The following is a 16222-nucleotide window of genomic DNA, read 5'->3' as shown; positions in this document are numbered from 1 at the left end:
AGAATCTCTTTTACTGATTCCACTTTTAGAAAATTCTAATGTTAGCGATATGGCACCCAGAACCAAACAGAAGACTGCATGTGAGGTCTGGTCAAGGCAGAAGAGAGAATAGACAACCACTTCCCTTAATGAAGCCCAAGATGACTCTAGACTGTCTGGCTATCCCATCCCATTGTTGACCTAACAAGGAAACCATGGAATTTGGAGCTGAAAGGGACTTTTGGTGACATCTGATCACAGGATCTTAGATTTAGTACCATAAGGGTCCTGAGAAATTATCTATTCCAACCACTCATTTCATAGATGAAGAAACTCAGTCACAATAAAGGGCCATAAGAACCAAGCTGCAGGACTCTTGTCTTCTAGAATCCCTCACCTGTCACACTGTCTCTGTCCAATTCCAATGACCTCTTCTTTGGGTACTATTTGTCTTGAGGAGCACTATTTCCTACTTCTACAACCTTCTCAGAAATTTCCACACAAAGACCCTGGAATTGTTTTCTGCAGGGGGTTCCATCCCTCCCTAGAATGCTAAGCAACCCCACATTCTGAAGTCTTTGTGACTCTGTCAGTCTGTCCCTTCTGCATCTCTCCTAAACAAGAGGGACCAGGGCTAATCTACTTACCTGGTGGGGGGGGGGAGCCATGGGGCCCAAAGCCCTTGGAGTCAAGAACACTTGAAGTCAAATTCAGTCTCAGACACTTATTTAGCTGTGAGACCCTGGGCAAGGCACTTCCCCTCTGCCTCAGCTTCCTCATCTATAAAGTGGGGATCATTATAGCACCTATTTCCTAGGGCTGTTGTGAGAATCAAGTAAGATAATATTTGCAAAGTCCTTAGGGCAGTGCTTGAAACAGAGGAGGCATCTACAGACGCTTGTTTTCCTTCTTTCTTTCCTAAACCACCCGTGCTTTTTCCCCCAGAAAATTAACTGTGCTTCCCCCAATTCTGTATTTGTGAAGATGATTTTTTGAACCTAAATATAAGACTTTACATTTCTCCCTATTGAATTTTATCAGATTTAGTCCAATGCTCTAGCCTGTCAAGATCTTTTTGGATTATGACTCTGTCATCCTAGCATGTTCATTGTTGCTCTTCTTCTTCTTCTTTGTATTTTCTAGCAATTTGAAAAGATATCATTTAAGCAACTGATAAAAAAGTGTTTATAGCCCAAGGTCTGGCTAACCCTAGGATGACTCTCCCTGGATTTTCCTACTAAATGGACAGTGAGTCTTAGTTATTCAAACAGTTCTAAATTTATATAATTGTTTTACTTTCTAAGTCCACATATTTCTATATTTTCCACAAAAATACTGGTAGATACATCATTAAATATAGGTAATTAAATATAGGTAAACTGTTGAAAGCATTCCCCTGATTGATCATTTTAATAGCTCAGCTATAAAAGGAAATAAAGTTAGTCTGGCATGATAAATGTTTCTTGCTGCCATGCTAACTCTATAACCCCTGCTTCCTTTGAGCCCATTCCAGGTTTTCATCATCATCAGATTTATATAGCAATTATTATGGATATTAATAATCCATTTAATAATACACTTACTGAATCACTCTTGAATTTTCCCAGGAATAAAGTTTCACTGGCCTATCTACTTTTCAGATTCTGTTCTCTTCCTTTCTTTGAAAACAGACAATAGTTGGTCTTCAGTCCTGTAGAAACCTTCTTGTTTTCTGTGACCTTTCACAGATCAATGATAATGGCTTAAAAGCCACATCTGCTACTTCTTTATGTACCTGAGGATATCATGCATCTGGGCCAGGTGATTTGAATTCATTAAGAGAAGTTTAACATCTTCTTATTTGGGATATTTTGTCATTTCTACTACAAAGATAATTCTCCATGGTAGGAAAGACAGAAGCATGATAAGAACTGAGCAGCTCTGAATTCGTTCTGTTTTCAGTTATTGCCATTCCATCTATCCTAAGCAGGGATTCTCTGCTATTCCTCCTGCAGTTCTTTTCATTTCCCCCAGAGAACTAAAAGGCCCTAACTGGCCTAAACTTCTCACCAGCCTCAGCTCACTGTCACTAGAGGCTATTTTATAGAACTCTGCAATACTGTTTCATTTATCTTGTTACCTGCTTTTGCTCCCATTTTCTGGTAACTTTTACTTAGTTGCTTTTTTTTTTTTAACTTAGTAATGTATGTCCTTTTTGTTTTGTTTTGTTTCGGTTTTATATCTAAAGGAGATAAGTGAATTCCCTATATATTTATATGGGTTTTCTCAGCCAACTCTCTCTTCAGGGATAATTTCTTCCTCAGAATTCTGTCTTAAATTTATTCTTTAATTTCCCATTCCTCCAGGCCTGACTTCCCCAACAAAATTTTAGTCTGAGAATCTACTGGTCCTTCCTATAAACCCTCTAAAATCTGCTTTCCCCAAATCCACAATTCATATCAAGCTTTGCCCAGTTGTCTTCTCCTTCACTATCACAAATTCTAAGATGGAGAGACCACTCATTCCACTTTCCAACTCCCACAAAGGTTCCCATCATTTCCACCCTAGTTCCTGCCTATTAGTGAGAAAGTGAGAATCAGGTTCAGTACAGTTTCTGCACATTTTGAAGGATAAAATTAATCATTTTATCTCTTTTTGGCAGAGAAAATAAACTAAGCAGATGTCTGGATAACTGAAGTCTCCTAAGCCTGCTTCTGTGCCAGACTTATGATCTGCTTCTCAACTCTTCATCTATTTCCTCTTTCTGTCCAAATAGATGGTGGTACACTCTGATGACAAAAATCACTTTACCCTCTTCCACTGCTCTTCACCTAAATGCTTTCCACTTTTCTTAACATCTCCCCACATCTCCCATTCACATGGGTATACTGTCTTGATATATAATGATACCTTCCCTCATCCTGTTTTTTCTGACTAAGATATACCCATTCAACATGAACCCATTCCAGTCTATGTTTCATTCTACCACATCTCAATGATATTTATAAAATCATATTGCCTTCCCGCATTAGGACCTCTAGTTTCTCTTGCCTATTGGTCTATATTTTTGGCATTCATATATAGCTGTTTGAAGTAATGGATTTTATTCCTGGCTTCTTTCTTAAATGTTGTTCTGTGGAACCTTTGGGTGCGTTGAGTGTTGGCTCTTCTTCCTTCAGTGTATCTGCTTCTTATGGTGTCTAGCTTAGTGGACAAAGAGAGGCACTACTCTACTTTTACTACTGCCACCATTCTAGTTCAAATCATATCCACTCATGATTTCTAAGACACCCTCATTGTTAGGTACACTCCATCCCTGGTAAGGAGTCTGTCATCCCTATGTTTTAGGCTGTGGTCTGTCCAGAAGACCAAATCACATTATCAGATACTACCCTCTCAGTGCACTATTTCTTCCCCAAACCAGTTTTTCTCTTTTATATTCCATGTCTTCCAAAGACAACAGTGAAAAAAAAAAACCCATGTGCCCTTGTGGTATTTAGTTTCTTGCTTAGGATTCAAAATCTTTGGCAATACTTTGTAGGTTCCTTCTGGTGATATCATTTGTGCCCACATGAATCACCAAAAATGGGAAGCAGTTTTGTTTTGATGAGACTTAAAAGGTTCTGTTATATTTTGGATACATGCTCCAGACAATGACAGACCTCTGATAATGTTATTAACAAGTAGACAAATAGTTGTTCTCAGTGCTCTTGCGCAGCCAGATGAATTTCCACATGTCTTTGTAAAGCCCAACTCCTTGCAATGTCCCCAACTTTTCTACTTTCTGGGTATGTCCCATCAATATCACTGTCACTCAGGTTCAGAATATTCTTTGACGTTTTCCTCTCCTTACTCCTGTTTTGCTGCCTTGTCTTGCCAATTGTTTATATGCCCCAAATATCTCACCTATCTGCCCTGCTCCTTTCTACTCCTACTGTCTCTATGCTAGTTCAAATTTTTATCATCTTTGTCTGAATTACAATAATCCCCTTTTAACTAGTTTCTTACTGCACCTCAATCTCTTCACATGTTCCATTAGTAAGTTTTCAATGCACCACTCTGTTCATTTACTTTTCTTTTTTTTAATTAGGTTTTTTTTTTTGGCAAAGCAAATGGGGTTAAGTGGCTTGCCCGAGGCCACACAGCTAGGTAATTATTAAGTATCTGAGACTGGATTTGAACCCAGATACTCCTGACTCCAGGACTGGTACTTTATACACTGCGCCACCTAGCCGCCCCTCATTTACTTTTCTAATTTAAAAAAGAAAACTTTCTCCAGTGGCACCCATTGTATTTGGAATAGTCAGATTCTAGAATTACAAGGTCTCCAAAATCTGATTCTACACTACTTTCCCACTTTTGTCTAATATTGCCCATGTCACATAATCTAAAGTCAATTCATCAATATTTGTTAAATCCCTAACAGGGGGCACTATGGTATGGTGGATGGAGCACTGACTCTGTTCTCAGAAGAACTGGGTTCAAATTCAGCCTCTATCCTTCAAAGCCATGTAGGACACTTAATCTCTCTAGGCCCCAGGATAGACATGATAGCCTCTGAGGTCTCTTTCAGCTTTACAGTTATATTTCTGATCCTATAATCTTAGTATGGCACAACTCTAGTCCTTAGGGATACAAATTCAAAAATGAAATAACCCCTACAATCAAGAAACTTATATTCTTCTACCAGAGCAATATAACAAACCCAGATAAATAAATTCAAGGTACAGTGAGAAGGAAAAGAGCATTAACTTAAATTGAGAGAGTCTTGGAAAGGCTTTGGCAAGAGGGAAACATTTGATCTAGGTGCTTGGAGATGAGGATTCTGAGAGGCAGAGAGGAAAAACCCACTCTAGAAATGGAGGCTAACTCGTGCAGATGCATGGAACAACTGCAGAATAACTAGTCATCTAGTCTAGTTAAAACATAGAATTTGTGAAGGGCAGGAATGTGAGATAAGACCAAAAGGTAGCTTGGAGCCAGATTGAGGAAGGCCATTTAAATAATGTCAGCACAAGAATACAGAATTTTCTCTCAGTAGCAACAAGGAATCTCTGAAGGTTTTTAAGCAGAGGAGTGACATGATCAATCTTGGGCCTTATGAAGATGATTTTAGCAGCTGAGCACAGGAACGATTGGAAAGAAGAGAAAATGGAATAGGGAGGCCAATTGGGACATTGTTTCAATAGTCCTGGGGAAAAGGATATAGAGTCCAACCTGAACTGAGGTAATGTCAGTATGCATAGAGAGGGGAAATTGAATGAGGGAGGAGAAAGGAAAGAGTCAAGAATGATTCCATACCTGAGTGACAGCTAGTCCTCCTATCAAATTCCTATTCTATTGGTTAAAACCTTGTCTGGATAACTCAACTCCCACCACCTATAATACCTCCTAAGTGAGATCCTTTATCCCCCAAAAGAGTTCAGCCTAACTCTTCACACCAGAAACATCAAATGGATAAAGACTCTATTGCCCATGCAATAGTCTATGTCATGCAATTCAAAGATTTATAGATTTAGATCTGGAAGAGACTCTAGCATCTCTCAGTTCTGATATAGAGACATCTCATAGAATTTATCCAGAAGTGCTCATATTTTGAACAAACATAGCAAATGATCAATAAAATAAGTCCAGAATTGAACAAGGGGAAAAAAAGTGGGTAGGACTGCCTTTGGCAAGTTGTGTAATGCTTTTAAGGATCCAAAGCTTCTCCATGAAACAAAGGCCAATTTTTTAAACATCAATATAGTGCTGGGGATACTGACTGGTTGCAAGTCGTGGAATACCAGCTTCCAAAGGATTAAAAGTGCAGATCACACAAAAGACAAAGGAGAAGCACATCATGGATGTGATCGTGCTGCAAAATACTTTCAAAGAAGAATTATATTAGATGTTATCAAAGAAACATCTGACTAGAAAAGATGGTGGGCTGGTCAGTTAGCAAAAATGAATAGCCTTTGGGGTTCATGGGTGTCTACCCAATATCAAAAGCGCTTTGCCTCCCCAGGGCAAAATCAGTAATAAATGGTAGAAGTCATAACGATGTGAATTTAGCCTTAATGTCAGGAAAAACTCTCTACAATAAGAGTGTACAAAAGGGGAACCTCAAGAGCTGGTGGGAGGCTGGATCACAATTTGTCAGTTATACTATATTAGAGATGCATTTTATATATGGACTGGACTACATAGCTGCCAAGCCTTCCAGCTTTCAGATTTGGTGGTTTTGTGATTGACAGAAAGTCTTTGGCATGTAGAGAATTTGCAGAAGAGCACAGATAAGTTTCATAAAGTGTACAAAAGCACGGAACAGAAAGTATTTCTCTCATTAAAATATAAAGTTTTTGAGAGCCCAGACTTTCTTGTATCTATTGGCGTATCACCCAGTGTTTGACACAGGGAATTTATACATAGCAAGTCTTTAATTAATGCCTATTATTAGGTGATTTCTCTGGGTGTCTAATCTCTCCTCCCAGAATATGAGTTCCCTGATTTAAGGACCTCATATTGCCCTTGTCAAGATTAATTCCTCAATCCACTAATTTCCCATTCCAAACAGCCTTACTTTATGTGCAGCAGTACTACTCTCTCCATTCCCAGACCCTGCTAGCAAAACCCTTTCTCTGGTGACTTGAAGTTGACCAAAAACAAATAGCTGGACTCAAAATACTCAAGAGAGATAAGCAGCCAGAGAGAGTCTGGAAATATAGATACAGAGCTCATCTTGAAAGGTAAGTGGCCACAAAGGCTCCTGCTCAATAGGATAAGAAGCAAATCACACAACCTACTCACCCCTCCACATCGCTATCCACGAGAAGACGGACTAGAATGCCAGTCACAGCAACAAGAATTGGATAGTGGTCTACACTCTCCAAGCCTGGGAAAGATATCTCAGTTAGTCTTCATTCCAACTCCCTCCTTGCCTTTCTGTTTCGGGAAAAAGCCCTAATCAACCCAAAAGCCAGAATGTGACTTAGGTCACCTCGGGAGTAGTAAATATTTTAATCCCTACTTCCCCAGGTTTCTCTCAATAATCCTCTGAGGCTCCACATGGGGAAAACAGGCATATTTGGAATAAAAGCCAAACCTTCCTCCACCACCCCAGCTCCAGAGACTCAGGATAGAGGAAAGGATGTGGAAGAACCTGTGTTACACTACACACTGCACTCTGAGGGAGCTAGAAATTGGAGTTCTGAATGAGAGTTGGATTAAAATGAGATGTCTAGGTAAACAGATCTGTGACAGGAATTGAGAGTAAAGAACAGACTAAAGGGAGACTCACCCGGCAATCGGAGATTAACCACTCGGTCAAACAAGTTTCTCTCTGCTGTCACACGGTTCAGGACTTGATTCAGTAGCTGAAGTGAAGAGAGGAAGTGGAGTTGGAAGGGAAACCTTTAGTGCTGTGAGCCAGAGCAGTGTGGTCCCTCCTCCCACCATGAGGGTCTACTTCCAAGCAAATGAGGCTCCCACTTGGTGAGGTTCCCATCTCCTATCCACCTACAGACAGGAAACTCTCCTTGTTCTTTTTTTCTATTTCGATTTGTAAACTTTGAGGCTGTTTTCCTTCTCTTTCTGGGGAAGAGCTATAGAACCATTTTTTTCTGAGGCATTTTTCCCTTTCTCCTTTGTTTGGAACTAGGATATTTACTTAGGTAATCATGATAACAACTCACACTTCAAGAGTACTTTAAGGTCTACAAACTGCTTTGGTCCTAACAAGTCCCCAAGATGGGTAGTGCAAGCATTATAATCTCTATTTTACAGGTGAGGAAGCTAAAACTTGATAGACTTAGGGACCTGCCCATGTTCAAATAGCTAGTAAATGCTTAACAGGATTCAAACTCAGACCTCCTGGCTCCAAATATAGGACATTTCTACTGTAAGACCCTGCTCTAACAGTAAATAAGGAGGATCATATGAGTGGAAAATCAAAAGTCTGCCAGCTATCAGGAGGTTTTCTATTTGCCTGAAAGTAAGCCTGAGTGAACTCAGATAAGAATGCCCAAATGGGCAAATTCCAAAAATGCATTAGGAAAATAAGGTGGCCATGTATATAAGGGCCATCATTCTCTTATCAGACAAGGGCAGATGCTGCATGCAAGAGGACAACAGCTGGTCAACCTAAGGAATCACCCAAGGGCAACCAAAGGAATCAAGCCAGACCTGGACCCTTTAGCTAGAAGAGTTAAGTAGCTCTGGGCACCATCTTGCCTAGGTCATACTTTGGATTATCTGTCACCCTAATGTAGATCTGTCTGTACACTGTTACAGGGACTAAAAGATGAAAAGAGAGTTTTCAATAAAAATGTCTTATCCCATTGAAAATTATCTTTGGGTTGTCCTGAATTGTGACTGATTGGGAGAAGACCTTCCCTACAGAGAAACTGGGTCTCCCTGACATCTGATCAATGAAGGAACCCAAGAAGAAGAAAATATCTATTCCAGAGGCTGAAAAACACAAAGAACATTAGAGAGACAGGAAGCAAGCCCTAAAGTGACTATTAAGGAGCCAAATCAGCAACAAGAAACTAATCAAACATTTACTGAGCACTTGTTGCTAAGTATTGGGCTAAGTACTAAGGATACAAAGACAAAAATAAAAAGTTCCTGATCTCAAGAAATTTAAATTCTACTAGAGTCAACATGCACATAATGTGCTGGGTTGTTTTATTTTTGCTGAGACAATCATGAGTAAGTGACTTGTCCAGGGTCACCCAACTTATAAGTGTCTGAGGTTAGATTTGAGCCCAGGTCCCCTGACTCCAGTACCACTGCTCTCTCCATCACACTGCCAGACTGATGCTGCATATTTGTTGATTATACTAATAGATAGAAAGTGATTGGGGGTGGTTGGGAGAAACACTTGAGCTCCATGTAATGAATGGAAATGAGAATGTGGTCTATTTCAGGCATGGAAAGGGGGATACTAATGCAAAGTCATAGAGATGGGACACAGTATATGAGCAGCAGAAAGCTTAGGTGAATGCATGAAGGGAAGGAATGGGTAACAAAACAGGAAAGGGCTTTAAGTGCTCAAAAGAGGACTTTGTTATTTACTCTTAGAAGTAATAAAGAGCCACTGGAAATGACTGAATAGGGAAGTCAGGTGGTCAGAGCTGTGCTTTAGGAAGCAGCTGACCCCTTGGGGGAGTCTAGGAAGACCCATTAGAAACTCACAATCATTCCAGTGAACAGTGAAAAGGGCCTGAACTAATGTAGTGACTGTGAGGATAAAGAGAACAGACATGAGAAATGTGGAGGTAAAAATGACAAGCTATAGCAACTGGCTGGAGTTAGTAGAGAGTAAGGAGGTGAAAATGACCTGGAGGCTGTGAATCTGGGTCACCGGAAAGATGGTGGTACTTGAATTGAAATAGGGAAAAGGATAAAGTTAGTTAGATCTAATAGACAGTGATAGACTGGAACTCAGGATAGACTTTAAAACTAGGTATCTAGTTAGTCAGTCAGTAAGCATTTATGAAATGCCAGCTCTATGGCAGCCATGGAAGCAGGTGAATTCATCAGATGAGATGGTATAGAGAAAAAAGAACAGAAGGTCTAGAGCAGAACCTAAGGGGACTCCTCCATCCCTCTCCACCAGAGTTAGAGCATGTATGTGGACTTAGAAGGAACTGTCAGATAGTGAGGAGGAGAAACAAGAAAAAGTAGTGTCACAAAAATAGAGGATAGAAAGGATCTAGAAGAGGATGGTGCTTGATAGCAATGATAGTTGTAGAGAGGTCAACAAGGTAAGAAAAGTTCAAAGTTCTGACCACTAAGAGATCACTGATAATTCTGGAGAGAGCAGTTTCAGTTGAGATCAGAAGTCAGATTGCAGGGCAGCTAGGTGGCGCAGTAGGTAGAGCACTGGCCTTGGAGTCAGGAGTACCTGGGTTCAAATCCGGCCTCAGACACTTAATAATAATTACCTAGCTGTGTGGCCTTGGGCAAGCCACTTAACCCCATTTGCCCTGCAAAAAAACCTAAAAAAAAAAGTCAGATTGCAGTGAAAGAAAAAGTGAAAGCAATGAGCAGAGAGCTTTTACTATAGGCTTGGCTATGAAAGGAAGAAGAGAGTTAGGACAAAAGCTAGAGGGGATGGAAGGTCCTAGAAAAGATCTTTAAAGGATGAGAGACAGGCATGTCTGTAGCAGCTGGGAAGGAACCACTGGAGAGGGAGAGAATGAAGATGAGAGTGGTGAGGGTGGATAAGGAGAAATGAAGACTGTGAGAAAAGAAGAACCAGTGGACTAATGATGAACTTGGACCATAACATCCAGACTCACTTGAGCTGTCATCCTAGATTGGAGCTTCAGCATATGGAAAGCAAATAGAATCAAAATAAACACCTTTGTGGGACATCCTGGAGGAATGACTGAGTGAAATCTGAGGAGGAAAGCCAGCAGACATCATGGAGATGGGAGGAAAATCAGAGGAAATCTAATGTCATTAAAATATATATAAAGTATAGGCAGTCTTTGTATCCAGCACAAACCTAGAGCCTTATACCTTTTAGCCATGTTTGCTCTACTTTGCCACCTTAAAGAATCATCTTGGGGGAGTTGAATCAGAAGCTAAAATACATAGACCATCAAGGAAGCATGTACAGGGATTCAGTCAGAGAACCCTAGTCCAAATATTGACTCTAAAGCTTATTGATTGACTTTATGATTTTGGGAAGGTCATCGCTGGGCTCAAGCATCCTCATTTATAAAAGGAGTCTGTTAGATCAGATGGGCTTTGAGATCTCTTCCTCTGATCCTTTCCCCTCAGAACAAAAACACATAAAACACCTCTTCTACTCTGGAGTTGATGAGGTGGTAATGGGAGTGTGAATGAGCCCTGTGTTTCGAATCAGGGGGCCTAGCTTGCAGCCCTGCCTATGCTCCTTACAAGATATGGGGCCTCCCTGTCTCAGCTTCAGTGTGCATCTGTGAAATGAGGTGATTGGATCAGTTGAACACTGAAGAGCTGGCAGTTAATTACGTAGGTATTATTTGTACTTATTCCCTTTCTAATTCTGTATGTGTAGCTATCTATTTATTTAAATCTACATAGGTACATTCACACCCACATCCATATAAACACACAGATAAAATGTAGCTTTGCATGAATGGGGTTTGTTTCATTTATTCTATTAATATCTCAGGTGCTGAGAACAGTTTCTGATTGATTTCTTTTTTTAAATTTTTTTTTAATTTTCCAATTGATTTCTAAGATCATTTCAAGTTGAACACTGAATAATCTGACATCTGATGAAGGTGGGTTCTAAGGCCTGGGGATCCAAGAACTGGAAGAAATTAAGAAATGAGAGTGACAGAAGCCTCAACTGAGGCAAGAAGGCTCAGAGATCAAGAAAGCCAGAGAACTTGTAGCCTTGGCCAGGGCTCAGAAACAAGCCAGCTTCCCAGGACAAAAGAGGATACAATTCCTCTAGATCAACTCCAAAGAGTTCTATCCCAGGAAGCTGCCTTGGCGAACAGCCCAGTCTGTATCTAAGAATATACTATTCCCCAGCTAAATGACTCCCCCCCCCCATGTCTGATGTGGAAAGACCAGTGATCCATGAACTCCATGTCTATACTGGGTTTTCTCTCCTGGCTTGGAGATGTCCAGGTCCACCAAAAGGAGAGAAGGCAGGAGCTACAGAGGAATGACAAATGGACTTAGGAGTATAAAGAACTAGGTTTGAATGCAGCCTGTCATTGACTGACCTGGGACTGTCACCTCCTCGCTGGAAGCCCAGGGCTTACACTATCTACCTCACAGAGTCATTGCAAGGAAAAGGCTTTGAGAACTTTGTTTAGAAATGTGATCTTAGTCAAAAGAAATGTAGTAAATTGGGAAACAATTTTTACAGCTAGTATTTCTGACAAAGGATTCATTTCCAAAATATACAGAGAACTGAGTCAAATTTTTAAAAAAACAAGCCATTCCCCAGTTGACAAATGGTCAAAGGATATGCAAAGGCAATTTACAGATGAGGAAATCAAAGCAATCCATAGACATATGAAAAATTTCTCTAGATCACTACTTAGGAGAGAAATGAAAATTAAAGTATATCTGAGGTACCATTTTACACCTCTCAGACTGGCCAATATGACTAGAAAGGACAATGATCATTGGTGAAAGGGTTGTGGGAAATCTGGGACACTAATATATTGTTGGTGGAGCTGTGAACTTATCTATCCTTTCTGGAGAGCAATTTGGAATTACACCCAAAGGGCAACAAAAATGTGCATACCCTTTGATCCAGCAAAACTACTACTGGGTCTATATCCTGAAGAGATCATGAAAAAGGGTAAAAAAAAATGCTCATAGCAGCTCTGTTTGTGGTGGCAAAGAACTGGAAATTGAGTGAATGTCCATCAATTAGGGAATGGCTGAACAAATTGTGGTATATATACATTATGGAACACTATTGTCCTATTAGAAACCAGTAGGGATGGGAATTCAGGGAAGCCTGGAGGGATTTGCATGAACTGATGCCGAGCAAGATGAGCAGAACCAGAGAAACACTGTACACCCTAACAGCAACATGGGGGTGATGATCAACCTTAATGGACTTGCTCATTCCATCACTGCAACAATCAGGCACAATTTTGGGGAATCTGCAAAGGAGAATACCATTTGTATCCAGAGAAAGCATTGTGGAGTTTAAACAAAGACCAAAGACTATTACCTTTAATTTAAAAAAAAATAGTTATGATATAATTTTGCTATCTCTTATACTTATTTTTTTCCTTAAAGATATGATTTCTCTGTCATCACATTCAACTTAGATCAATGTCTAACATGGAAACAATGTAAAGACTAACAGAATGCCTTCTGTGGGGCATGGGAGGTGGGAAGCAAGAATGGGGGGAAAAATGTAAAACAAAATAAATAAATAAAAATTTAAAAAAGAATAATACCACAAAAAAAAAAAGAAATGTGATCTGGGGTGGTCATTATACTTAGCTCCCTTTGCACTGTCTTCAAGCATAGAGCCAATAGCTGCTCCAGCCTCAACCAGACTTTGATGAAAAGGAACTCAGAGCCTCAGACTCACTAGGGAGGCTGTCTTGGGGGGTGGGTGGGTCCCAAGGAGACAGACAGACAAGCTCTGAGTGAGAATGCCCAGGGACACCCTGACCCAACAAGAACCCCTACCCCACTACCAACCTGTGCCAGCCGCCGGAGCAGCAGCTCAGAGGAGGGCCGATTCCAGTCCAAGAAGATCTCAGGGGCTAGGGTTACAGTCATCTCCAGCACCCGGAGCAAGCTCACTGACAGGTCAAAGCAGGTGGCGCATACCTTCAACTGACGACTGTCCACAAAGTTCCTTTCCAGGCGCTCAGCTGCTTGCTGAATCTGAATTCCCCCAGACCACCCCAGCCAAGAGCAGGATCAGCAGTGCCAGTTCCCCTGGTTCAAGGGCATTTAGACGTCCCCCAAATCTAAGTCTTTTTGTGTCCTCTTCCCCTTCCCCAAAGACATTCCCAAGGACTCTATCAGAGCCCTTCTCAGCCTGTTCCTGCAGCTGGCATGTCTCCCCAGGTTAGGGGATCAGCTCCAGTTAGGAGTGAGGATTTTAACAAATTTTGAGGATTTTAACAAGTTCCCAGGACTTAAAGCTGGAAATAATTAAAATCCCTAGTCCAACTCCTCATTTCACATCTGGAAAAACTGAGACCCAGAAAGGGAAGAAGAGTGCTTTGTCCAAGGTCACGTGGCAATGGACAGAACTTGGACCCTTTGACCCCAAGTCCTATGTTGTCACTCCTGTTTCCACATTAGCTCACCTCCTGGATCATGCCAATGAACTCAGAGAAGGCCCAGTTGAGCTGGTTGAGGACACTGTTGAGGAAGCTAGGGGCCATGTCACGGTCACTCCGTAGCAGGTCAGCCATGTGGCCCTGCAGTAAGGTAGAGGGACAGGGCTCTGCAAGTAGAAAGAAAGCCTGTGGATCAGAGGGGGTGCAGAGGGATCCTCTACCCCCAGCCCAGGCATACTTCCAATCCTCCCAAAAAAGAGAATTCCATGAGATTCAGAGTAAATCCAGTCCCACCCACCCCCATCAGCTCAACACCATCATGCCTCCTCCAAAGGGGAGCCAGGGGCTGTCCCTTCCAGCCTTTGGGACACTTCCCTGCAAGGCCAGCTCCCAGGAGTCTGGATACAAGTGGCCTGCATTTCTTCATTTATGCCAAAGTTCAGGCCTGAGGTTTGGCCCTAATCCGGCTCTTTTCATTTTTTTTCCCCTGCCTGTCTCTTCTACTACCATATCTGGCCAACTAAACTGGACAGCATGGATTATAGATTTAGCTCTATAAGAGGTCACAGCCTCTGGGAGAAGGTAGCCAACATCAAATGAGGTCATAGAGTAAGAGCTAGAAGGAAGCTCAGTGGTCTTTGAGTCCTCTCATTTTACAGTTGAGGAAATTGAGGCCCAGAGTCACAGAATCAGTGAGTATCTGGGGCAAGATTTGGACCCAGATCTTCCTGACTCCAAGGCTAGCACACTGTCCACTATGCTGATGCCTCTGGCTGTCCCAGGCAGAACAGAATTCACCTAGAGCCCAGGGAAGATCTACTTCTGCCCATTCACTCTAAGTACCCAGCAGAGCAGGGGTCCATCAATGCCACTCCCCCTCCCCCACCAGGTGGAGGTGGAGGAACAAACAAAAGGCATAGTATAGTTTCTGTTTCTCTAGGTGCTTATGGTTTCTTTTTCTGGGTCCTGTGGAATAGTTTTACCACCAAGGCCAATGGACCCCATTCTGGGCAGTGACTGCCTTCTCTAGTTACTCTTTCCTGAGAGTTACCCCCAATTCTGCTACTTCCCTCTGCTTCTATTTCTTCTCTTGTCTCCTCCCTCCCCCCCATCTTCTCCCCTCTCTCCTTTCTTCTTCTCTCCCCACCCCAGCCTCTCCTTTCCTCTTTCCTCTCCCTCTTGCAATCCTAGCATTTACATCCTCCCACATTGTTTCAGGCATGCATTTGGCTTCAGGCCTGACAAGAAACTATCTCCTCAGCACAACTTCTCTGCTCTGTTTCTGACCTTGAAAAACTCTCCTTCAGTCCTGCTCTGTCACACCTCATTCATCATTCTCAGGGAAGCTCTGCCTTCTTCAGCACTCTCACAGACACACCATTTTCAAAGGCCTGTCCCAGTGTGCTAACTCTAGGTGCTCCATCAAAGATCTCTTCCAGGCCCCCAACCCCAGGGTCATATAACAAGCTACCCCAGATTTCCAGGTCCAGGGTCATCACTGAGCTTTCCAAGCCACCCAGCCCCATCATTATAATGGGGCTATTTCAAATCTGTAGTCCCAAAGTTTTATAAAAAAGCTATCCCAATTTCCAACCTCAGCACTAGAATAGAACTATCTGAAGTCCTCTAGCTTCAGGGTCCTACCAGGGATATCCCAGTTATAAAAGGGTTAATGTAACCTAATTCTAGCTATATAAAAGTGCTGTCCTTATTCTCCAGGGCTATAAAGGCTCTCTTAGTGTGGTCACTCTACAACAAAGTTATCACTAACTTTTCTAACCATTATAATGGCAGAGTTGGTTTTTTTCTTTCTCCTGTCCTTCAGGATTGACAGAAGAAAAAGTAGACTGGAAGTAGGCCTACTATGGCACTAGGGTTGGGGAATTAGTTCTATATTCTCACACTAAACTTCTGAGAGAACCTGTGTTTCTTCAAAGTTGATCTATCTGTACTTAAAGCAGTTCTTACTAGGTATAGCCTGAGTTATCATCCATGCTTACTCTAATTCAAAGCCAACTTAGCTCTTCTTTTCCCAATGCCCATGATCGCTACCTCTGGCTACCTGTGAAAAGCCTGCAGGGTAGTGGGAAGAACCCTGCCATTGTCTGATGGAGGACAAAGATGGCACTTGGGCCTGCTGGTCACACACCCTGACAGTGATGTTTGTAATCAGAGCTCCTGGTACCCTCTGTTCTGAGTGGCCACAATGGGAGAACCAGATAGCCTCTCTCCCCAGCCCCTCCCACTGAAAATCAATAACTCCTGCTGCAGCAGGCTCCTGGCCCAAACACAGATCACATTCCACCCTGGGGACAGCCTGGAGGCATCAAGACTCAGGCAGAGGTACTCAGGGATAGAGAGGCGTAATACATCCTTTCTGTTGGCACACTAGATGACCTTGGATAAGTCTTTAACTTCCCTCGGTTTCATATCCATAACTGCAAAATGGGAAAACTACACTAACCTACCTTGCCAGAATACTGCCATAAAGGGAATAAAAAACAACT

General features: G+C 41.9%; 1 protein-coding gene across 2 annotated transcripts in view; it reads right to left on the bottom strand.

The window, feature by feature from the left end:
• Nucleotides 1-16222, bottom strand: part of RNF123 (ring finger protein 123) — a 122443-nt gene that overhangs the window by 16077 nt on the left and 90144 nt on the right. For both annotated transcript variants that reach the window (XM_074197955.1, XM_074197956.1), the window contains 4 exons: nt 13743-13882; nt 13123-13311; nt 7238-7313; nt 6748-6832 (listed from right to left, as the gene is read on the bottom strand). In XM_074197955.1, the coding sequence (XP_074054056.1) occupies nt 6748-6832; nt 7238-7313; nt 13123-13311; nt 13743-13882 (490 nt within the window). The remainder of the gene's footprint in view (nt 1-6747; nt 6833-7237; nt 7314-13122; nt 13312-13742; nt 13883-16222) is intronic.

Source organism: Macrotis lagotis, chromosome 8 (assembly GCF_037893015.1).
Source record: "Macrotis lagotis isolate mMagLag1 chromosome 8, bilby.v1.9.chrom.fasta, whole genome shotgun sequence".
NCBI lineage: Eukaryota > Metazoa > Chordata > Mammalia > Peramelemorphia > Peramelidae > Macrotis > Macrotis lagotis.
Note: the sequence above shows the minus strand (reverse complement) of the source record. Positions and strands in the feature narration are given on the sequence as shown.